The 26,422-nt window shown below is 41.2% G+C and overlaps 1 protein-coding gene across 2 annotated transcripts in view; it reads right to left on the reverse strand.

The window, feature by feature from the left end:
* LOC139411362 (cadherin-8-like) overlaps positions 1–26,422 on the reverse strand; it is a 73,025-nt gene that overhangs the window by 42,074 nt on the left and 4,529 nt on the right. For both annotated transcript variants that reach the window (XM_071157637.1, XM_071157638.1), the window contains one exon: positions 604–898. In XM_071157637.1, coding sequence (XP_071013738.1) covers positions 604–898 — 295 coding nt within the window. The remainder of the gene's footprint in view (positions 1–603; positions 899–26,422) is intronic.

A 26,422-nucleotide genomic window follows, 5' to 3' on the forward strand; every position in this document is an offset into this window, starting at 1 on the left:
GAGAGGATCTGCAGAGAAGAATGGGAGAAACTCCCAAAATATAGGTGTGCCAACCTTGTAGCATCACAGCCAAGAAGATTCAAGGCTGTAATTGCTGCCAAAGGAGTTTCCACAAAGTACAGAATAAAGGGTCTGAATACCTATATAAATGTGATATTTCTGGGGGGGGGTTTATTTATACATTTGCTAAACTTTATAAAAAAGTGTTTTTGCTTTGTCATTATGGGTTATTGTGTTTAGATTGACGAGGGGAAAACATCTATTTAATCCAACTTTTGACTGGTACTGTATATGGTATCCCCTTGCAGGAATTGTTACTACTCAACGCCGAGGACCATATTTAATATGACAACATGGAATTCATCATAGTAACACGTAATTGAAAAGTCAGGCAAAAATCTGTCCTATGTTTGTATTATAATGACGTCCAATGTTGTCATCAGTATACACCCCCCCCCCCAAAAGAAAATTGGGTTATTAAATATCACAATAGTTACCTAAATACCCTACAATTACACATAAATAAAGATTATATTCTCAAATTATGTAGAGATGAGTTTTTATGCCTGCAGAAAGAGAAGTGAAGGCGTTCACTTGACTTACCCACTTGAGACATCTCTGGGACAGAGGCCCGGTAGGGGCCTTCAACGAACTGTGGCGGATTGTCGTTTATATCCTGCACCTTTATGATGAACTCCGAGGGCGGTTCCAGGGGTTGATCGGTGTCTCTGTTAGTGACTTGTGCTGTAAGAGTGTACTCTGCCTTCTCCTCTCTGTCCAGTCTCTTCATGGCGTGAATATCTCCCGTAATCTCATTGATGGCAAAGATGGTACCCGCCCCTTCACCAGCCAGGACATACTTTATTGGTGTGCTGCCAACATCCAAATCTGTGTGTAGCTGAAAAAAAGGAATGAATTGGTAAGTTTCACAATGTATTCTATTATCATTGGCATCATCTTTAAGTTAACTGATAAGAGTTTTATGATTGTTGAAAACCAATGTTGGCGCAACTGGCGTGGTCATAAACATGTTTCTTTGTATATATTGATAACTAAGGCCCACTGAGAACAAAACATATGGTCAACTGATACACAACAGAAAGTGGGTCATGCCTGCTTTATTATCTTATCATGAAGCACACTATACAAATAACAATGCCAGCACACATTAGTGTGAAAAATATTCTATGGCCAGAGGTTTTTTGTTCTAACCAACATCAAACACTTTCATTGCCTATATGTACAGTGGTGTAAAGTACTTAAGTAATGAAAAACACTTTTGGGGGTATCTGTACTTTACCTTACTATTTATATTTTTGACAACTTTTAGTTTTACTCCACCATATTCCCAAATTAAATATGTACTTTGTACTCAATACATTTTATCTGACACCCAAAAGTATTTACATTTTGAATGCTTAGCAGGATAGGGAAATTGTCTAATTCACACACTTATCAAGAGAAAATCTCTGGCCATCCCTACTGCATCTGATCTGGCGGACTCACTAAACACAAATGCTTTGTTTATAAATGATGTCTGAGTGTTGGAGTGTGCCCCTGGCTATCCGGTACATTTAAAAAACAAGAAAATTGTGCATTCTGGTTTGATATATATTTTAGAAATAACATTTACTTTTGATACTTACGTTTATTTAAAACGTAAGACTTTTACTCAGTATTTTACTGGGTGACGTTCACTTTTACTCGAGTCATTTTCTATTAAAGTATCTTTACTTTTACTCAAGTACGAGATTTGGGTACTTTTCCCACCACTGCCTACATATAGAGTCACCTGTCAAGGTCTTTGACACTGCAGTCTGGCAAGCGAGCACACATTGTGTGAACAGTAGCGGATTCAAGTACAGACAACCCTTTTCATGTTTCAAACGACTAAAGAGAGAATAAGAATAAGACGATAACAGAAATGGAGCTCCAAGGTAAGAGACAGTTTTTTTCTACAAATGAGGAGCGGATTTGGCTGGTTTTTATTCTATCCTTATATTAGGAACTTGATCCCAAAGGTAAGTGACTAAGGATTGAAGGGGGGAGGGGACCATAAAGTAGAACATTTGCAAATTGGACAATGTTCAGCATTGGTCTAAAACATGTCCAGGAGCGGTGCTCTTTCTAATTTGTATTTTTGTAAAGATCTTGCACCAGAACATCCTATTCAGCAACTTCCATTTCATTTTCTGCTCTGAAATTTGCCAGAGGTATTCCTTTGAGACCGTGTTTGGGGACAGAGTAACACGGTAAAATGTGTGTACAAAAATCCAGACCTCTATAAAGCCTCCATGATTGTTTTATAAACCCGTTTTATGCATATACTGTCTCAAAGGTGCTGTTCACAGACACTGACAAAGCACATTCACTTAAATTGTCACACCTTGCACTTTTGTTTTCCTAATTGTGCCATCGTTTCACATGAAAGATGTGGCTCATTAACACAACAGCTTCACATCATTCCACACACTACAAAACCCCTTAAATGAGCCCAAATGAATGTCTGTCAGTTTACTTGGAGGCTATCTATATGTGTGTGTGTGTGTGTGTGTGTGTGTGTGTGTGTGTGTGTGTGTGTGTGTGTGTGTGTGTGTGTGTGTGTGTGTGCGTGTGTGTGAGTGCGTGTGTGTGAGTGCGTGTGTGTGAGTGCGTGTGTGTGTGTGTGTGTGTGCTTATATGTCTTAAAATACAAAGCTGGCAAAGAAAAATCATACACGATATGAAGTCTTCCTTGCATAATTTAATCCATTATTCTAATCTTGGAACAAAAATAAATATCAGTCGCCCTCCCCGTCATATGAATAAATGTATGTATAGTAAGCAGTGAGAAACCTACTCTCACCAGAATGTTTCTAGATACAGTGCATACTGTCCAATGAAAATGGTTCCTCTTTCCCTCTCGTAAGATTATCTTTACACCACAATGCACAAGTGATCATCAGAGAGGAGAATTAAAGAAAAGGGGCTGACAAGGCTGTCTATCATTATCCAAGTTAGCAAGGCAACAAAACTGCACCGGCAAACAATGACATTCTGGGAACACTTAACCTTAACCGTTTTGTGTTCATTAAAACTGTTCTGTCCACGTTTGCAATTGCAACGATAACGTTATATGGTACAGACACTCAACCACTCAAACCCTCAAACTGCACTTAAGACCAGGTCTGCACTAAAGAAGCATAAGTAGATTAATGAGTGGGAAATAACCCAATAGCAATGTCACAACCGCAGCCTTGCATGATAATGAAAACTGCTCACATATCCGGACTTCCCATCACGCATCTATTTATCTATGTTTATTAGAAACCCCTCTGCATGTAAGAACTCAGACATCACGCTTATTGGCCTGCATTATAGTTCACTGCTTCATTATGAATCTCAATGCACAATGAAGGGAATCATACCCTCTTCCCACTGTACCCCCAATCAATGCCACATGGGGCTGCTTTTACTGTCAAGCTCAGGAGAAAATATGTCACTCCATACTCAAGATGAGCTTTTATAGCAATCGGAGGAACAATAGTGCATCCTAATGAGGAACATCTCATTCCCCTCGGCCTCAGGCTCCACACTTAAGTGTGGCGTTAAGCCCTACATGGCAAATTAATGATTTTGCTCCTTGTCAGGGCAAGTGGTGGAGAGGGCATGTGCTGCTCCTCTCTGCAGGGAGAGGGAGTATGAGGGAGAGGGCTCCCTGTCACCCTGTAAGACTGGGTGTCAGCTGGCGTCTAGCATGTCAGAGTAGTTCCCCATCTGAATCTCATCGCAAGGCTCAATTAGGCAGGGTTTCTTTGTGCTGTTCGCCCTGGAAGCTTAAATCCTTATATGCTGATTTGTGTGGTGAAATTCATCCAAAAATACTTGCTTTTCTAAAATTGAGGATGTGGGCAATCTGTGTGTGGATAGCCAACTGATACAGTTCAAGGTGAAAGTTTACATACAGTTATTATGGAGTCATTAAAAATTGTTTTTCAACTACTCCACAAATTTCTTGTGAACAAACTATAGTTTTGGCAAGTCGGTTAGGACATCTACTTTGTGCATGACACAAGTAATTTTTCCAACAATTGTTTACAGACAGATTACTTCACTTATAATTAACTGTATCACAGTTCCAGTGGGTCACATATTTACATACACTAAATTGACTGTGCCTTTAATTAAACAGCTTTGAAGATTCCAGAAAATTATGTCATGGCTTTAGAAGCTTCTGATAGGCTAATTTACATTATTTGAGTAAATTGAAGGTGTACCTGTGGATGTATTTCAAGGCCTACCTTCAAACTCAGTGCCTCTTTGTTTGACATCATGAAAAAGTCAAAATAAATCAGCTAAGACCTCAGAAAAAGAATTGTAGACCTCCACAAGTCTGGTTCATCCTTGGGAGCAATTTCTAAACGCATGAAGGTACCACGGTCATCTGTACAAACAATAGTATGCAAGTATAAACACCATGGGGCCACGCAGCCGTCATACCACTCAGGAAGGAGACGGGTTCTGTCTCCTAGAGATTAATGTACTTTGGTGCAAAAAGTGCAAATCAATCCCAGAACAACAGCATAGGACCTTGTGAAGATGCTGGAGTAAACAGGTACAAAAGTATTTATATCCACAGTAAAACGAGTCCTATATCGACATAAACTGAAAGGCCGCTCAACAAGGAAGAAGCCCCTACTCCAAAACCACATTATAAAAAGACAGACTACGTTTTGCAACTGCACATGGGGACAAAGATCATACTTTTTGGAGAAATGTCCTCTGGTCTGCTAAAACAAAAATAGAACTGTTTGGCCATAATGACCATCGCTATGTTTGGAGGAAAAAGGGGGCGGCTTGCAAGCCGAAGAACACCATCCCAACCGTGAATCACAGGGGTGGCAGCATCATGTTGTGGGGGTGCTTTACTGCAGGAGGGACTGGTGTAATTCACAAAATAGATGGCATCATGAAATGACGTGGATATATTGAAGCAACATCTGTAGACATCAATCAGGAAGTTAAAGCTTGGTCGCAAATGGGTCTTCCAAATGGACAATGACCCCAAGCATGCTTCCAAAGTTGTGGCAAAATGGCTTAAGGACAACAAAGTCAATGTATTGGAGTGGCCATCACAAAGCCCTGACCAAAATCCTACAGAACATTTGTGGGCAGAACTGAAAAAGTGTGTGCGAGCAAGGAGGCCTACAAACCTGACTCAGTTACACCTGCTCTGTCAAGAGGAATGGGCCAAAATTCACCCAACTTATTGTGGGAAGCTTGTGGAAGGCTACCCGAAATGTTTGAACCAAGTTAAACAATTTAAAGGCAATGCTACCAAATACTAATTGAGTGTATGTAAACAAACGTCTGACCCACTGGGAATGTGATAAAATAAATCATTCTCTCTACTATTATTCTGACATTACACATTCTTAAAATAAAGTGGTGATCCTAATTGACCTAAGACAGGGAATTTTTACTCTGACTAAATGTTAGGAGTTGTGAAAAAACTGAGTTTAAATGTATTTGGCTAAGGTGTATGTAAACTTCTGACTACAACTGTATGCAACGCAACATGTGAGCAAGTGTGAACAAAGTGAAACCCTGTTTACAGCTGGTATGATAATGAGGATTACTATTTCCTAGTTGAATTACTATTCACTAGTTCTCATATGGTCGGATCACAATCAGATAAAGGGTCAGATACGATGTCCACATTGCTCACTGTAATAATTTCTCACTGTATAAGGTCACAGATACCATCATAGGGGCTGTAGTACTAAAAACATGGCATCATATGTATATCAAGTATATTCCACTTACCTTAAGACTACACTCAGGAATTACTTAATGTAGTTTCTTTATCCTGAGCAAAAAGTCTAGCAATTTATATAGACACTTTTTCATTAGAAATATTTAATTAGTTAATTACACCTACATGAATAATCTGTAATTCTAAATATTGCAATAACATTTGGAATTTAAGGAACAGATGGCTCGATGCATGATATATGATACACTTAGCTATTCTTGGGGACAATTTTCCCTGCAGTCCATCCCATGAAAGTACCATTTTAATCAAATCTGACAAAAATGTCCTCAGTGAGAACCACACTACTCCACCAATGAGAGGTACAATAATTACAGCCAGATCCACTGTCTTGAATGGTGCAACCTCTCAATGCAGAACCCTATGGAGGAAGAGAAGAGGAAGAAATGGTGGCCATTGTGTTATTGTTGAGCCAGACTATTGCTTCACAAGATTAATTCAAAGGCAAAAAGATCACAGAGCAAATGACTCGGCTACCTTTAGTCTAAGAGGCCAATGCAATTAGATGTGCTCATCCATGAAAATATGTTGTTTGTGAGTGTGTGTGTGTGTGTGTGTGTGTGTGTGTGTGTGTGTGTGTGTGTGTGTGTGTGTGTGTGTGTGTGTGTGTGTGTGTGTGTGTGTGTGTGTGTGTGTGTGTGTGTGTGTGTGTGTGTGTGTGTGTGTGTGCACATGGGTGCAGTTGTGGTGTGTGAGGAGGGTGTAATGTGTATGTGTTTGTGTGTGTGTGTGCGTCTGTGTGTGTGTGTGAGGAATTTGTAGTGTGTGTGTGCGTGTGTGTCCGTGCGTTCGTCCATATGTGTGTGTGTGTGTGAGGAGGGTGTACGCCAGGCTGCCCGCCTGCTGAGAGAAAATTATTCTGGAGTACACTTTAAAGTCTTACCTGCTATAGTGAGGGAATAACCTTTGTTATGTAAGAAACTATACCTATAGAGTCATTCCCACTGTTCATTTAATTTATTACAATTTCCCACACTGAGCCAATCAATCTGCTACTGACGTCTTCACAAGTGTGCTATAAAAAATATTTAACTATAAAGTAAAGTCAAGGCACTTGACACAATAAGTATCTCTATCCATCGTATAGCCTATTCCATATGCATTCTCTGAGAATCTGTGTAAACAGGTCTAAGCCCAAGCAGAAACCTCTGCATTATGTAGAGTGCAGAGACAAAGAAGCCATAGCAGTAAAAAATCACTAGGAGATGGATGCCGTGCGGTGTTCTAAACGGGGGTAGGTTTTAGCTTTAACCTCCGCCATAGTATGATTAGCCTACCTATGAGCCTAAATATGTACACCAGAAGCCAGAGGAGAAGCCAGAACAAAACAACAATAATCAAGGAGCAAATTGTTTTATTTTTTCACGCAGCTGACCTACTCAAATCAGAATGAGATTGATTTCGCAAGGTACAGATGGAACCTGTAGCAAGTCTAATTTGATGCATAATTTCGTTATGATAGATTAATATTGCTGTCCAGATGGCGCTGCTTGGGTTTGTAATTCACATTTCAACATTCTTTTGTTTTTTAATTATTGAACAGCTGAATGAATTAGCTAGAAGATAGAAGATAGGCATCTCACTCTCCAGTACAACATGCAATGTGATATTGTAAATGACACCACTACAAGCAACACATTGTTACATGGTAAGTGCTTATCAGAGTCCAAAAACATTTACGCATCCTTTAATACTTTTCAAATTCTTGGCACGTCTCAAGCCATTTCTCCAACCGTCACCAGGTCGGTTAGGAATGTTGGGGAGGTGCGTGGTCGGGCTGTGCGTCCAGCAGACGGTGGTTGCAAAAGTCAGATGGATATTTCACAATGGACCACAGAGCTATCCGCAGCTTTGGACTCTGAATTGCGCCTTAGACATTTGAGCTGCTGTTCTTCATGTTGGACTGTTGAGATGGCCTACTCTAATTTACAGAGTATTATTATACTATCTATCTTCAGAGTTCGCACTGTTAGGTGACCTAAACTGGAACATGCTTAACACCCTGGCCATTCTACAATCTAAGGTAGATGCCCTCAATCTCACACAAATGATCAAGGAACCTACCAGGTAAAACCCTAAATCCGTAACTATGGGTATCCTCTTAGATATTATTCTGACCAACTTCCCGTCTAAATACACCTCTGCTGTCTTCAACCAGGATCTCGGCGATCACTGCCTCATTGCCTGTGTGCGTAATGGGTCTGCGGTCAAACGACCCCACCTCATCACTGTCAAACGCTCCCTAACACTTCAACGAGCAGGCTTTTCTAATCGACCTGGCCTGAAATGATATTGACCTCATCCCGTCAGCAGAGGATGCTCGGTTGCTCTTCAAAAGTGCTTTCCTCACCATCTTAAATAAGCATGCCCCATTCAGAACTAAGTAGAACTAAGAACAGATATAGCCCATGGTTCACCCCAGACATGACTGCCCTTAACCAGCACAAAAACATCCTGTGGCGTTCTACATTAGCATCGAATAGCACCCGCGATATGCAACTTTTCAGGGAAGTCAGGAACCAATATACTCAGTCAGTTAGGAAAGTTAAGGCTAGCTTTTTCAAACAGATTTTTGCTTCCTGAAGCACTAATTCCGAATGTTTTGGGACACTGTAAAGTCCATGGAGAATAAGAGCACCTTCTCCGAGCTGCCCACTGCACTGAGGATAGGAAACACTGTCACCACTGATATATCTACGATAATAGGTAAATTCAATAAGCATTTTTCTACGGCTGGCCGTGCTTTCCACCTGGCTAACCCTACCCTGGCCAAATCCAAAGAAAGAACTACAAAATCTGGATCCCTACAAATAACCTGGGCTAGACAATCTGGACCCTCACTTTCTAAAATGATCTGCCGAAATTGTTGCAACCCCTATTACTAGCCTATTCAACCCTTCTTTTGTATCGTCTGAGATCCCCAAAGATTGGAAAGATGCCGTGGTCATCCCCCTCTTCAAAGGGGGAGACACTCTAGACCCAAACTGTTATAGACCTATATCCATCCTGCCCTGCTTTTCTAAAATCTTCGAAAGCCAAGTTAACAAACAGATCACTGACCATTTCGAATCCCACTGTACCTTCTCCACTATGCAATCTGGTTTCCGAGCTGGTCATGGGTGCACCTCAGCCACGCTCAAGGTCCTAAACGATATCATAACCGCCATCGATAAAAGACAGTACTGTGCAGCCGTCTTCATCAACCTGGCCAAGGCTTTCGACTCTGTCAATCACTGCATTCTTATCGGCAGACTCAATAGCCTTGGCCTCTAAAATGACTGCCTCGTCTGGTTCACCAACTACTTCGCAGATAGAGTTCAGTGTGTCAAATCGGAGGGCATGTAGTCTGGACCTCTGGCAGTCTCTATGGGGTTGCCACAGGGTTCAATTCTCAGGCCGACTCCTTTTTCTGTATATATCAAAGATGTCGCTCTTGCTGCTGGTGATTCTCTGATCAACCTCTATGCAGACGACACCATTCTGTATACATCTGGCCCTTCTTTAGACACTGTGCTAACAAAGCTCCAAACGAGCTTCAATGCCATACAACCCTCCTTCTTTGGCCTCCAACTGCTTTTAAATGCTAGTAAAACTAAGTGCATGTTCTTCAACCGATTGCTGCCAGCACCCACTCTCCAGACTAGCATCCCTACTCTGGACGGTTCAGACCTAGAATATGTGGACAACTACAAATACCTAGGTGTCTGGTTAGACTGTAAACTCTCCTTCCAGACTCACATTAAGCATCTCCAATCCAAAATTAGATCTAGAATCGGCTTCCTATTTTGCAACAAAGCCTCCTTCACTCATGCTACCAAATACACCCTCGTAAAACTGACTATCCTACTGATCCTTGACTTCGGCGATGTCATTTACAAAATAGCTCCCAACACTCTACTCCACAAACTGGATGTAGTGTATCACAGTGCCATCCATTTTGTCACCAAATCCCCATATACTACTCACTACTGCGACCTGTATGCTCTCATTGGCTGGCCCTCGCTACATATTCGTCACGCCAAACCCACTGTCTCCAGGTCATCTATAAGTCTTTGCTATGTAAAGCCCGCCTTATCTCAGCCCACTGGTCACCAGAGCAACACCCACCCGTAGCACGTGCTCCAGCAGGTATATTTCACTGATCATCCCCATAGCCAAAACTTCCTTTGGCCGCCTTTTCTTCCAGTTCTCTGCTGCCAATGACTGGAACAAATTGCAAAAATGACTGAAGCTGGAGTCTTATATCTTTCTCTCTAAATTTAAACATCAGCTGTCAGAGCAGCTTAGCGATCATTGTACCTGTACACAGCCAATCTGTAAATAGCACACCCAACTACCTCATCCCCATATTATTACTTACTCTCTTGCTATATTGCACCCCAGTATCTCTACTTCCACATCATCATCATCTGCACATCTATCACTCCAGTGTTAATGCTAAATTGTAGTTATTTCACCTCTATGGACTATGTATTGCCTATCTCCCTACTCTTCTACATTTGCACACACTGTACATAGATTTTTCAAAAAATGTTCTATTTTGTTATTGACTGTACGTTTGTTTATGTGTAACTCTGTGTTGTTGTTTTTGTCACACTGCTTTGCAGGTCGCAGTTGTAATTGAGAACTTGTTCTCAACTGGCCTACCTGGTTAAATAAAGGTGAAATAAAAAATCAATTTAAAAATAAAAAAAATTGTAAATTTTTCACAGAACATGGTCAACAATAAAACACACTAGTATTAAGTCATATGTCTATTAAACACAAATACTATGTTTTAAATGCTCTGCCAAGATTTTCCAGAACACAGCTTTGACCTACTACAGTAGCTATGTAACCAATGTGAAATGGCTAGCTAGTTAGTGGTGGTGCGCGCTAATAGCGTTTAAATCGGTGACGTCACTCGCCTTGAGACCTTGAAATAGTGGTTCCCCTTGCACGCAAGGGCCACGGCTTTTGTGGAGCGATGGGTAATGATGCTTCGTGGGTGTCAGTTGTTGATTTGTGCAGAAGGTCCCTGGTTCGAGCCCAGGTTGGGGCGAGGAGAGGGACGGAAGCTATACTGTTATAGCTACATATGTTGGTCTATTGTACTTCAAACAATGTGTAAGCAGGTTGCTTAGGATTCAAACCTTCTCGAACAGCCTATCAACCAATCACCATGCTAATAGGCTAATGATACATAATAATTCCACTAAAATCATTGAATCTTATTCTACGATAAGTTTAACCAGTACACTTCTAGACGACTATACCCCCATGTTCTGTACAATGAGTCATGACATACATTACGAAGCACTAAGAGAGACATGCAATGCAACAACCTTTATTTACAGCTCCTTCCCACGGGAAAAAAAAAGTCAGACCATTGTGACTGCAGATGCCCACCTGTGCAACATCTCAATAACAAAAGAATAGACTTTGAGTGCTTGACCAAGCGTCATGGACAACTTCAGTTAGAGTTTTCTCTGTAAGTATGTCCTACTGAGTAATATGTCACAAGTGCACTAATAACAAGAATCTGTACCCTGTGGCTAGCAGGAATATTAAACTAAGTAGAAAATCTAGCAATAAACACACAGCAACAGCTGTATTTTCTATAGAAACACGGCTTGCATATCTCCCCATTGGGATATTTCATGTATAGGTATCAGAGAGAAATGTATCTGGAGGCATGTACTAAATCTGCAAACATTGCTGTTATTTGTCCGATTTACATTTTTCCTCCCTTAAGAAGCTTGGCTTTTCGATTGTCATTAGATATGCAAATAACAGCTCCATTTTATGTTCCTAGGTGAACAAAAGAAAAGGATGCATTGCTGTAGCGGGAAAACAATTAAGCAGTGCTCTTCACAGCAGCAGCTGGCAGCTCCCTTCAGATAGCTAGGGGAGAGAAAAGGTCCCTCACTTAGGCAGCACCGTCAACGCAGATAGTCTAGTTGAATGTGGAATTACACAAAGCTGTGTTTGAAGATGTCACATCACCTCCGAGTGGACTGTCTGTGTGAGTCATGCTTGTGTGTATGTGCTTCACACTGCCGAGAAAAAGGAACCATTGACTAGGGAAAGAGATATCACCATACCCCCCCCCACCCCCCCTACAGACAGCAGTGATGCTGTTTTTTCTTTCTTTAGAAACTCAGTCATCTAAGTGCATTATCATTGTAGCTCTGAGACACAGTTCACAATGCTCTGTCACTTGAGACAAAATACGCAGGATTACATAACTTTATCCCATGGCAAAACGGCTGACCTTTTACATCACACTGCACCACTCAAAAGAATGTAGCAAAATAACAGACAAGGTCCTGAACATTCACATAAAGTGCTCCCATTTTAGTCCAGCACTTCACTCTAGATAATTTCAACTAAATATTGTTATATGCTACAGAAAGATAGTCATTTATTTCTCCCTACGGTGCCAAAGAACATGGAAATCGCTTCATGTAAACTCATCCTAGCAACCTCACTCATTTGAAAGTTATCTATTTTTCTTTCCCCGTCAAATCTGGAAGATATCTTAGTCTATTTAAAGGTTACCCAAGAAAAAATAAGAAAACAGGTTAGGTCTTTGTGGTATTGTAAATGTAAAAACGAGCAGTTAAATTAGTTATTTTTATAACTAGTTACTGTCAGGGATGGTATCCTTAGTGCTGCAAATTCAGTTCCATAGCAGAGGAGACAGGAGTCAAAACTGACTTTTTGAATTGCTCATGTGTCTTTTTTTCTCTCTCGGTCTGGAATTGCCTATGGGTAATGTCAACAGAGATTTCACGGCACACTGCTGGTACCGTACATCAGCCAGGCTCAGATTCCCCTTACCTGTGATTTACATCAGAGCTGAGCCACAAAGGGATTTTCCATGCCACTGACAGGGCTACACTCCAGGGCTCCGGAGTTACGCACTCGAACAATGCTGCTCGGCCACACGGCATAGAGATGCTTTTATCTCCAAGAGAGAGACTCTGCATGACTGCATTTAGTCACTTTCCCTACTACAGTACTAAATAACTTAAATATGATATGCTGAAAATACCCTATGAAACAGAGCTTGTCTTGTAGTGTTATCTTGGGATAAAGCATAGTACATTTCAGAATATACATGCATTATCTTATAACATATTCATGCAAATATACTACATCACCAAAAGTGTGTGGACACCTCTTCAAATGAGTGCATTTGGCTATTTCAGACACACCCGTTGCTGACAGCTGTATAAAATGTAGCACAAAGCCATAGACAAACATTGGCAGTAGAATGGCCCATACTGAAGAGCTCAATGACTTTCAACGTGGCACCATCATAGGATGCCACCTTTCCGACAAGTCAGTTCGTAAAATGTCTGCCCTGCTAGAGCTGCTCCGGGCAACTTTTGTTATTGCTGTTATTGTGAAGTGGAAACATCTAGGAGCAACAACGTCTCAGCCTCAAAGTGGTAGTTCACACAAGCTCACAGAATGGGGCCGTCGAGTGCTGAAGCACGTAGCGCGTAAAAATCGTCTGTCCTCAGTTGCATCACTCACTACCAAGTTCCAAACTGCCTCTGGAAGCAATGTCAGCACAAGAACTGTTCGTCGGGAGCTTCATGAAATGAGTTTCCATGGCCGAGCAGCTGCACACAAGCCTGAGAACACCATGCACAATGCCAAGCGTCGGCTGGAGTGGTGTAAAGCTTGCATCCATTGGACTCTGGAGCAGTGGAAACACGTTCTCTGGAGTGATGAATCACGCTTCATCATCTGGCAGTTCGACGGACGAATCTGGGTTTGGTGGATGCCAGGAGAACACTACCTGCCCCAATGCATAGTGCCAACTGTAATGTTTGGTGGAGGAGTAATAACGCTCTGGGGCTGTTTATCATGGTTCGGGCTCGGCCCCTTAGTTCCAGTGAAGGGGATTCTTTGTGGCAATAGTTTGAGGAAGGCCCTTTCCTGTTTCAGCATGACAACGCCCCCGTGCACAAAGCAAGATCCATACAGTGAAGCAAATAGTGTCCTTCCTGGAATGGTGGCTATAACAGGAAGGGGGAGGGGGTTGTCCCTGTATGAGTGCCCCTCCCTATTACCCCTGACTGGGAGATGGATTCTGGCTGTCACACCTGCCTGACTCTGTTCCTGCCAGATGCGGAAGGGTCACAGGGAAAGCACCCAAACACTCATCAATCTCACCATTGTCCAATGCTCCTCTGGCTTCTATAACAGGTTCCAATATCCATTTAGTCGCTCCAGATGCTTACACAAATGCTTACATACACAGAAATGGGGTGGTGAAATCTATTGACCTGAAATACCTGTGTGGGTAGATAAAAAAACTAATATGGAGGGAGAGATAAGAAGAGTTAAATGCCATATTTTGTTACATTTAGAGCAAATGCATGGAGATATAGAGATACTTCTTCCAAGACATTTTAAAGCCAGAAACTATCAATTCCAAGTATTTTAGGTCAAAAACGAGCTCTTATTTGGGGTCTGTTGTGGTCATAATAGAGGAAGAACAGCGTTTCCTTGAGCGATGTATAATTTGTCTAACATTGTTCCTGCTGTAAAAAGGCTCTGCAACAATAATGGTGTGAAAATATTGTATTTTTCCCTCTCCTCACCCTTTAGTTTCCTCTCTTCATTTTGAATTCTCTCAACTCCTTGCTCTCCAGGGGTTGAGAATAATGTACACAAGCACCACAGCAGAATTGAGAAGTGCTCGTGTTGTTTGTGCCTGGTGAAAGAAATCCTCACCGCATTTTCTTTCCCCAAACAGACTTAATTGCAGAGAATCAGAACGTTGGAGAATTCCCCCAGTATGCAGATCCACTTTGATTCTGTCACTCATACTGTGGAGCTTTTGATTAGCCATTGTTCAACACAGCCTTTTCATGACCATGAACGGTTACCAGGCGCCCGCCATTAAACTAACTTACAGTAACTTCATGCCCTTCTCTAACTGGGGCACCAGCTAGACCTCAAACAGCTTGTTATTGGAGGGATCACAACATAATACAACTTCTATTCAAGGGAACAAGCTGGTAGAAAGAAAACTAGCAAAAAAAACAGGGATAATTCAGTGACAAATTGGAAACCAATAGGTTTCTGGTACCTACATGAGGCATAGCAATAATACATGACATACAATAGATACAGTCAATTTAGTTGAAGTCACAATGGGGCAAATCTCATCATATCCTAATCAGATGATCAGAAGTCAATATATAAATTCCCCTGACAACAAATCAACAAATCCACTCACAAAATCTGCCATGATTTGTTGAAAATGGATTGTTATTTTCTGAGCTTGCTGTATATGGCAGATGGTGCTAGACTAACCCCGTCTTCATAGCCACCAGTCTATGTACCTGTGTGTGTGTGTGTGTGTGTGTGTGTGTGTGTGTGTGTGTGTGTGTGTGTGCGGCGCGCGCGTGTGTGTGTGGGAGAAAGCGAGAGTGTGTTTGCGAGAAAAAGAGAGGAAAAGAGAGAGCCCATGAGACTTTCCCGCTAACACCTACTCCTCATGCTGTACAGAGGGAGTCCTTGCCTGAGGACAACTTTTACAGTGTCAGTGTCAGAGCAGACGGATGACTTGTTCTTCAGTGGCTTGCTAGTCCTCTCAGACAGTGAAGTCACACTGCCTGGCATTCCCAGAGCTGCTTGCCAGAGTGCCTGGCCTGACCTAGCTCCCTGATTTACACACATTAGAGGGCTAGGCCAGTTGGGATCGTCACTTTAACTGCCTGCAGAAGCCTTCTCCCAGGCTAAGTGACTAACTCCACAAGATTGGATTCATATGCTAAAGGTCAGGACAGTAGATCATAAGGCCTACATGGTCTGAGCCGGAAATGAATCCCAAGGCATCAGTAGTAGGGTAAATTAAGCTATCCCGAAATGTGTTTTCCTCAACACTATTGTTAATTACTACCACAAAACGACAAGTGAATCGAGAAGGAAATAAACAAAAACTATTGACTAATTAATGTGTTTGGGGGATGGAACTTGTTTTTGCTAATTGGCATTCATATTTTAAAGGGACACTTTCTGCTCATGGTGACGAATGGCTCATAACACAATGCTTCCTAAGAGGATACTTTTATTATTTGACAGGTTTTATCTTCTATATTCTACCCATACACAAATGTAGAGACATTTCCGCTCCAATTAAATATGTAAAGAACTGTAACTGTGCAAAGACACTATAATTAACAATTTTGTAATTTCTTTGCAAAAATGCAATATTTGTTTTCAGATATACTTTTCTGGTCATTGAACATGAAGACAAAAACAATAATTTGTCCTGAGGCACTAATTGTATGCCTTCCATAACTTTCACCACTAGTCATTAATACAACAGTTGTAACCACAGCCAGACAATGACGATAAGCAGCTCACTAGTGTTTGTGTATCGTAAGGATTGGGGTATAAACAAGAAAACTAAATCAGACATAAAACAAATTCTGCCCCAAGACAGAATGCAACAAACAGAATATTTCGACAAAATGGATGGGGATAAACATATCTTGCCTGGAGAATTCCAGATTTGCCAATATACAAGCACTCTATAAATCAAAGTTTTCCTCCAATTTGCACTTGTTCAGATATCTGGAGGGACTGTGTTTGTTTATTTTCCCCTCAGAGTCTGGCAGTTAACCACTTTGAAATTAAGCCTGTGACAAAACATAGAGACGTATTGTATGGGAAAGCAGGCATGTCAGCTTTGGAGAACACGATTTATACTCATACATTATATTCTATTTACAAACCGCATTAACGCCCATGGCAAAATCCCCTCTCCCATAAATCTAGGGTATCCCTTCTTCTCCTAGTATCTGACTGGCCCGCAGTTTTCAATTTCTGGAGCAAGAAAAGGACAGAGGTATAAAGCTCTTTCGACTGTTACATCTGTTCTACTTTATTACCAGTCTTTTGGGAAAATAGGAGGACAAGCTTTGCAGCCAGCTATCTGTTTACATTTTCTCTACAACACTATATTGGAATTATAATTGTGTTCTATGGTGCCTTCTTTTGGTGCATAGGTCTGTTTAAAGGTCCTGTGGTGCCAGAGAAATGAAGAAAAATGAAACCATTTTTGAGGGATTCGATTACTTGGTAGAAAGCTCAGCTGCACAGATTTCTCCTCTCTTTTTTTTCTTCATGGTGCCACTCTCGCGGGAAGGATGATATTAAAGGGGGAATGGGGCTGATGCAAACACATTGAAAATATTTAGCAATTAAGGCTGATGCAGACAAAGGAAATATTATTATTGATGGAATATTATGAATGGGATAATTACAACGGATCTAATGTTCACAGTCACAATTCTAAGTGCCTGGCCAAAGTGATCTTAATTGCTTATTGACTCTCGTGACTCCCAATGTTCGAGGTCACATGGGGTCACCGTGTTCAAGGTTACATGGTGCATTTGGTTGTTTAGAGGTGCCTTGGAGTCCAGCCATCACCAGATTGGATATGTGAGCCTGGCAAACAGGCCTTGGTGAATAAAACATTGGTGAATAAAACAAACATTATTTTGTGCACATTTTCTTCTCCCACATTTGATTCTCAACTGTTCATAAAGATTGTATGCATGTTAGGAGGTTGAGTATCTTCAGGATAAAAATGTACATTACTTTAGTGAAACAGTGTTACCAACCAACTTTGGCCTGCAGTTGAAGGTGGACGGGAGGTTGATAATGATGATGAGTCTCAACACGAGGTGAATCTGAAGCAGCACAAAGTGAATTATTCAGTCTAGATTGGCAGTGCTCTCTCTCTCTCTCTCAACTCATGTCCACCTATTGATTAAGCAGAGGTTTTCAACTTGGCCCCGTTTCCACCTCATGTTATAATTTCCTCCAAAATATGAGTCTGTCAATAAGTAATTACTTGCTTGGCAATTTGCAAAATGCAAAATGTTCATCTGAGAGTGGAAGATCCATATCAATTGTTCATTTACATATGCAAATGAATCTAGCAGGAGGAAAACCGACATCAGTGCCATCAACATTTGAATGCGAGTGCTAAAAAGCCAAGGTGCTACAACAGAGAAAAACAAAAGTCTACAGAGTGAATTTGGAGAAATGTCAAAAGCCCGAAACGTATGTTAGTGTGTAATTTCAGTGGGGAACAAATGTGTCCAGATTTGATCACTCTTGTAAGCAAGCAGTTCCGTATGTGTGGCATACATTAGTGGGAGATGGACTCTTAGCTGCTCCATTAGTCTTCCCCAGATAATGCAACACATTTTAGCCCCCGTTTACTTAACATGCAGGATCCGGCCCCTCTATTTGCTCTAATCAACTGATAAGACGAAGGCCCTTTCTCCAACCCCTGGAGGGTGAAAACTGAACTCCTAATGGTCATTAGTAGTAATTATGTTCCGTAACTGGCACATCCAGCCCCTTTACTGTGTTGATCCCAGTCGGGCACAGGGGACCCAGATAGCTGATCCAAGGCACTTCTGGGCATGCCGTTATCTGCCAGGCAGACCGCAGCTCGTAAGATAAAAGTCAAGTTAACTTTCCGGTGTGATGAGACATGCTGTGTTAGTTGGGCCAACTTGATTTGAGCAACACTGTTTCTTTTGTTTGGAAAAGTGTGCTGAGGTGTGTGTGTGGGTGTATGTGGATAGAGCAAGAAGAAAGATTTAGCACTGTATCACCATTATATGAGCTAATTGTTGACAAAGGTATCCTGAGGACACAATAAGCTAGGCTAAGTCCAGGGCTGGGCATGTAACAATAGCCTCAATCAGCTGACACAGCCTTTTTCAAAATGGTTTCTGTGGAGTTGTGATTTTATGCAATCCGTTTTCCTCTCCTTTCTCAGATCAAACGCCTCTGCCCTAATCCCAAGAGCCGAACCTGTGGAGCGTGATCCTTATCGACAAGTGCAAAGCTAGTGCAGACAGAGTGGGATTCAATGACATATGCACAGACCTTTTCAGAATACAGCATCCTTGCTACTAGTGATGCAACAAAGGATGGAATCTCCTTACTCTTGCATTGTAAATGTTTGATAATCCAATCCAAAAGACTCATCCCGATTCTTCAAAGGTCCGACCTTTCAGATGTGATGAGATGAACCTGTTCAGTCAGTTGATGAGCAGGCTACCTTGAAATTAGTATCTCTCACTAAGTACATTGTTGAAAAGGTTATTGAATTCATATTTTAATGTCTGAACATCATTGCCATGATTAAATGAAAAGAACAGAAATGAACATGAATAATACAACAGCCATTGTCAGCTAGTCATAATCTCAGTGTTAATTGGCTTTGCTTTTTATCCTACTTGATATAAATCAGATGTAGTGATAGAGCTGTATTATTGCAACGCCCACATGTTCCATTTTGCCCTTATTAATGAAATACGACGAAGATATGTAACTCAACAGCCTTAAAGTGAACCTAAATCTAGGCCGAATATGTTCCACTGAAGACGCATCTTTAAGCGATAGCTTAATCAAAAGCAATAGAAACTGTGTGAAGAGAGGACGGCATACGGGGAATCATCTTTGTATATACAAGACAACAGGAGTGTGTTTCCTACCCGCCGGCTGTGACGAGGCAGGCCATTGTCAGAAAACTAATAAAGAGGCTCCATGTGTTGTAGTGCGGTAATTACACAGCCTGGGATATCGGTACGCTATTTATGAAAACATTGTGCATCAACAAAAAGAAAAGGTCATCAACATGGAAACACCACTAGCATTAGCATTTTCACACTGTGTACCTCTATAAATGGGAGATAAGAAAACATGACATTCTTTTTTTTGCGTGCAAGAAAACATTGATAAACATGGCACATTTTAGCAGTGGGGATACAGGCTACTGTGATTGGAGCAAACATCACCAGGTAGGGGGATATACAAATAGTGAAAAATACGGTGCTGTGTGGCAGCATCAATCCAGAGGTCGCACTCGGTTTGCTAGGTCATCCCCTATGAGTGAGTGTGATACATTTTAAGATCAATGAAGATATGAAGTGATGAAACTATCACAGCAACTGTAAATATAGGTACACTCCTTCCCCGGGTACCTGTTCCTCATAGGTCAATGATCAATCAACATCATACATCTACAATGTGAGTAGTTCCCAAAAGATGTATCTGTGATTGACATTGGTTGTGCTATTTAAATGATCATGCACATGAGGTAGTACCATTTCTCACTATGTGATGGAGCAGGTGAACTCCTTGATGTTTATTCACAGTTCCAGGGTAACCAGATGAGCTCGGGATATGGGGCTCAAGTTAAACGTCAGTCCACATGGGCAGTGATGTCAAAAGACTTAAAAAAAATATGTACATTTGATCATTGGACCCTCTTCTATTGAACAAAACTAAAATATGCATATCGTAACTGTTCATTGTACGATAGAACGGTAGAGAGTGAGGAAAAAAAAATGTCAGACTTACATGTATCTTGTGAATCTCTATGGACACTATCATACATGTCCTTCCCAGTTGCATAACCAAACTGATGATATACCATTATAGCTACGCCCCAAGAATAATGCATTTCACTGTACTGCAAGTCATAGCTTTTCACACAATTGTTGGCTTACTCGTATTCCTCCCATCCCTCTTGCTTACTATCAGCCAAGGGCACATGTCTGAACAACACAATACAGCGAAGAGATGCTGTATAACGGCATGTGTGTGTCTAAAACAGAAGCCCATTACCAACACAATTGGCGGCTAACAAAGAAAGCCATCCCTCTTTGAGCACTGTTCTACAACCCTACATGTTCAGTCCTGATTTCCATTAAGGATTCATGACTGATCTGGATTTTATATTACAGCGTTCTGAATTTTTCATGCACCCACCCACCCCCCACCCCGTCATCCAAAAGAAAAGCGAGAAAAAAACTGAAAAATCGGCAAATATTTTAAATCCATAGGTTTCACACATTTCACTGCATTGCCACTACTACCTGCCAGTAGGTCCTTTCTATATGATGGACGTTAAATCTTTATTTGTAAGACTTTGCTGTTGAATCATGGACACCATTGAGATGCAAATACAGCCAAACACATTGGCAGAGGATATGAGTTTGTATGTGCACTGGGTTGTTGAGAAAGTCTGCTAGGTTGCCCTTTTAAGGTGTTTTATTCTTTCAGCAATTATTTCAGCTATTTCTTTCTTTTTGCAAAAAGGATCATTAAACAGAAATAATTCATTTGTGATAAAGGTCAGAGGCACAGTCTGTTGGCTGAGGCAGTGTCACTGAGAAACGCCTGGGCCATTGATTCTCCATGGATACTTTCTTTTACAATTTTTCCTGCTCAACTCACCATAATAGCCACAAAACAGTGACTAAGGTTAGCACCTTTTTTCCCTTTCACTCTGCTATGATTATCATCATCTTTGCAAGTGGAGATTGGTAAAGAAATGGGTCTTCAAGCAAATGTCAGCGCCATTGTTGATTTCAGCTTTGTTGTTATTTTGGTACAGGAGGATGAGGTGCGAGGGGGAAGGGGGGCGGATTCTGTCATCTTAGAAAATTCCAGAAATAGGCTTTCCTCCCACCCCTTCCCATTGTCTTCTTCCGGCAGCCCACATGTGCTCCTAGCTAACCATGAAGCCAAATGCACAATAACAACATCCATTCTTAACAAGATTACTTTGTAGTCCCAGTTTTGCTCCTAGGCTGTGTATGGGAGTTGGAGTACAGGGATAAGCTGTGCTGCCTGCAGCTACTCATGCTGAGGATGCCATCCATAGGAGAGAGATGGAGAGCTGAGCCAAACATCTACTGGCTCAAAGGGTATCTTAGCTGCCCACGATCACTGAAAGAGGCCAATTAGTAGGTTTTAGATCATTATAAACGTAGATTTGAATAATCAGATTTGAATAATTTGTAACCTCAATTATGGCAAATTGATCCTGCCTGCCCAATGTTTAGTGCATGTCTTGAATGAATATAGGCCGACATTACATTCACCCATAGAGGGTGACATAAAGGTCACATCCCAACATGTCTCCATAATGAGCTCTCTATAGTGGTACACATACGGTGCATGTATAATATCCCCAGAATAATTGGGGTTAGTTAACTGGCATATCTAGAAGACAATGAATGATGGAATGTCAATAAAAGACTGTGAGACTGAAAGCATTAAGCCTGTTAGGATTAAACAAATGGCTTTTTGGGTTGGGGAAAAGTGAGAAACCCAAAAAAGAGATGATTTAGCCAAAGCAATGCACAAGCAAAGCATTAGAGGTGAACTGCTTAATTCCAATTATTAGTTTGAGCAGAGTTCACAGCACTTTGCCAGCCGACTCCGTTCAGCCGCTCATTGCACCAATACCACATCTACAGATCGAGCCGGGGCCAGGATGCAGGAAGCAGAGCCGCCAGTCGCTAGAGGAGAGGTTAATACCACATATCAGCTCGCTAACACTGACATGGGAGCACTAATCACTGCAAGCCTTTCCAAGGTTATATCACAAAATACCAATTTATTATGAATCTGCACTAAATCCTGAAAATACCCATAAGTAGCTGTATGAATCTGGTCATACACTCACTAACCCAGCACCTTGGTGTGAACAATGGCTACCTTGTCATATAGTCAGGGTTTCTGTGGCAACAGACTTGGACACTGTATGCATATACTGTAATATTTGATGCGTGTATAGGGAACAATTGTCTCACTCTATATAATATATGACCTTAAGAGTATGCATCACTGCGTTTGAGGGATTGTGGCATCTCCTGCTTCCTACATCTTGCCTGACGATATCTGCATGCTGTTCATTGTGCAATCTCACAGTCAGTCAAAAGGTAACAATGAGAGAGGAAATAGAGTATGTGTGTGTATGTGCACGTACTGTATGTGATTTACACAGGCACCATCTCAGTGTTATTGCCATAAGACAAGGTGTAGGTGTGCATGGTGGTGTATCTGAGAGAGAGCGACAGAAAGAAAGAAAGAAAGAAAGAAAGAAAGAAAGAAAGAAAGAAAGAAAGAAAGAAAGAAAGAAAGAAAGAGAGAGAGAGAGAGAGAGAGAGAGAGAGAGAGAGAGAGAGAGAGAGAGAGAGAGAGAGAGAGAGAGAGAAGAAAGAATCAAAGAAAGAAAGAGAGAGAGCGAGCGAGGGACAGACAGAGGGAAAAAGAGAGAGACAGACAGAGGGAAAAAGAGAGAGACAGACAGAGAGAGAGAGAGAGAAAAAAGAAAGAAAGAAAGAATCAAAGAAAGAAAGAGAGAGAGAGCGAGCGAGAGACAGACAGACAGAGGGAAAAAGAAAGAGAGAGAAAGTGAGACACAGAGAGAGAGAGAGAGAGAGAGAGACAGACAGACAGAGGGAAAAAGAAAGAGAGAGAAAGTGAGACAGAGAGAGAGAGAGAGAGAGAGAGAGAGAGAGAGAGAGAGAGAGAGAGAGAGAGAGAGAGAGAGAGAGAGAGAGAGAGAGAGAGACCTAGAGAAGAGCATGAAGAGAAATAGAACGCCAGCATTTATTTAAGTCCTGCATTGTATGCATTTTTAATGATACAACACCTGGTCAAAAGCAATTGCAATGGGACTTTTACAATTGCACTCATATCATGACTGTGGTGTTTTAGATTATACTTCCTACTGATTTTTGGTTTTGTCCCTGTGCCCCTCCACACCACACACATACACCTTGTTAATGGGGAGCAAAATGACAACACAGAGCAATAGACAACCTGTCAACCTCTTCCAAGGAAGCAATAATGTGATCCCACAGCTCAATCAGACTCAATGCTGGGGCCTGGTGTTTTATTACAGTCACTGTAGAAATGGAATGGGGGACTGGGCTCATGTTCCAATGATATAAAGGCCTCCATGATATATCCTAGCAGTAACAGAGTAAGATAACCCACAGCAGAGAGACATACAAGGAGAAAATATTTGTTATAAATGTTATAGACTGATTCTGTAGTCAATACCTATCATTTTGGTCTCCACATTAGCGTTCATTAATGAGGAGTAATACGCGTGTTCACTCCTACTCCGAAGCCTTCAATCAAGGGCGAAGATCAATATCCACTCGACCCTGCACTGACTCCGTCCTAACCTAAGCAAATGCAGGGTAACGCGTGGGATCTTCTCAGATCACAGTTCACTTTGGCGGGGCAAAATTTGATCTACTGAAGAAAAAAAACTCAGAGGAGGACGTCGTCTGTAGCAGCACCAACACCCAGAGAGAGCTTGCCGGCACGCATTATTGAAGTTGAATACGACGAAACTTGAACACTGTCACCCACACACACACACACACATACACACACACACACACACACACACACTCCATCGCCCCTGAGGACAAGCTTTCCAGGACTCAAGAGTCCCTCTCACTTTACAAAGCCTATCATACAGAAGGAGAGAGCGAACTGACAGGTGAATAGGAGTAAAACTTCAGTCAGCTCCTTGGTACTCTTATGGGATAAACAAACATCTGGGACTTGCCTGGATACCCGATGAGTGTCTCTTCACCTGTGAGGAGCAGTGCACTAAGAGTGGTTGTCACTTAGTGAAATATTCTATGACAATATTACAAAATTATAGTGATGGTGAGAAGTTGTTGATCAAACAATTAGTATCAATATATGGGTGATTTTAATCACATAAGTTGCTAACCAAAGAAAAGTTAGTAGGGATGTGAGATACGGGATCTATATCCAAGCCCACACTTTTGCAGGCCTTGCATGCTATCCATCTTATGGTTACAGATATCTTGTTTTGAACAGCAAAAGGAAACATCTTCTTCCAAAAAATATATATATAAAACGTTCATTTCTGCATTAATAATCAAGCCCAATCTCTTTATTACTGTCAGTCCTCACAATCTTGTAGCTCAGTATGAATTGTTGAATATTAATGGCTTATTATCAATTCTCTTTGTGCAAAACACATACAATTGAATCAGAGATAAAAGCATCGGACAATAAGAAACAGGATCATTTGGATACATCTGCACCACAATGGGAAGAATGGAGTCCATTCTTATCCATTCTTCAAAACATTAAAACACATGAGATCAAATGAAAAGGAAAATGAAAGTTGCATCAGCGCTATGTGAGACACAGCACACTGTAACACAGACTATAATTAATTTGACGCTTTACAAACAGAGTCTAATTTTCTTTGGTTGGGAAAAAAATGTTGATTTGCTGAATATGTATCTCTCCTTTCAGTGTAATGTTTGGTTTTGTGGATTAAAATGACTGTGCACTTTGCAACATTCAATGATTAAACTCACAGAGAGTTCAACTCACAAAGAGTTCAACTCACAGAGAGTTCAACTCACAGAGAGTTAAATCCAAGGATGAAAAGTAAAATAAAGTCACCATGAAAACGTACTATCCTGGCTTAGACTAGGATTTGTGAGAAGATTGGACAGTAGTCTGAGGAAGACTTAGTAAAATTAGAAAAGAAAACAAAAAAATTAAACGTCATGCCAGAATATACACTTTATGACGTTCTACAAATCAAATCTCCCACCTGCACTCACATTGCTCTTAATGAGTTGTTATTTTGGAGACATTGCTCAATCAGGGTTAATCTTAAAATCCCCCGCACACCACTTCTACATTGGAGCAACAAGCTTTTACACCTGTCTCGTCAGCTTCAGTTTTACAGGCACTGCATTTCCTTCAAATGGGAGTGACACAGGGTAACGCAGATCCAGCTCAGTGAATCACAATGTCAGACTGGCGGTGCTGTAAAGAACAGCAAGGATGACGCTGTCTCGCATTGTGACCATCTCACACTCCCACACCGCTCACTTTTACATTTATGCTAATAGTCTCCTTCCAATGCCAGCAGGAACTCAAGGGGATCTTGGTCGCTGAAAAGACAGGAGATCTATGTATAATTAAACATCAGAGTGCCGCACAATAAAATGTAAAGGATGGAATGAGTCTAATCTCGGCCTGGGGTTCCTCAATAATCAACACACAACCACAGGCTGCACTAAAAAACTGAGATCTGAATCACACCTCCCACTTCCATTTGATTCATTTTTTAATTAAGCATGAGAAAGAGAGAGCCAGAGTGTGAGTGAGAGACAGAGAGAGAGAGAGACATCATACAGGTGTAGGATCTTAATTTGACCAGTTTCTCACAGCAGGAAAATAATCCTGCAGCAACAGGTTTTAATGTGTGAATTAAAATTAATGGACATTTTTGTTAAAGTTGATACATTTTTCGTGAGGAAATCAAAAAAAATTATAAGCCTTTTTAAACCTTGAATACCCCACAAGTGAGCATTTCCTGCTACACAGGACATTTCCTGCAACAACAGGGTGATCAAATGAAGATCCTACACCTGTATCTTACTGCAACATTGAACTTATCTTTGCTCTGCCAGCCATGCTCATGAGTACTTAACCTTGTGAATAATAATGCAACTCATCAACACTGTCTCTCAAATGCGAGACAAATCCATCCTCAACCAAACTAACTCCTGCAATCCTTGCAATGTCCTTCAGCCTACACATGCTAATTATTTTGAGTGAGAACGGCTAAATATGCTTAAAACAATCCCCGACTAAGAACAGGGGCTTCATGCACACCTAAAACCAAACAGATTTGAATGCTATCCTTATTTGCCATGAACCCTCCTGGCAATTCTCTCCAGCAGTGTGACCAACTCT

Source organism: Oncorhynchus clarkii, chromosome 6 (assembly GCF_045791955.1).
Source record: "Oncorhynchus clarkii lewisi isolate Uvic-CL-2024 chromosome 6, UVic_Ocla_1.0, whole genome shotgun sequence".
Classification (NCBI taxonomy): Eukaryota; Metazoa; Chordata; class Actinopteri; order Salmoniformes; family Salmonidae; genus Oncorhynchus; species Oncorhynchus clarkii.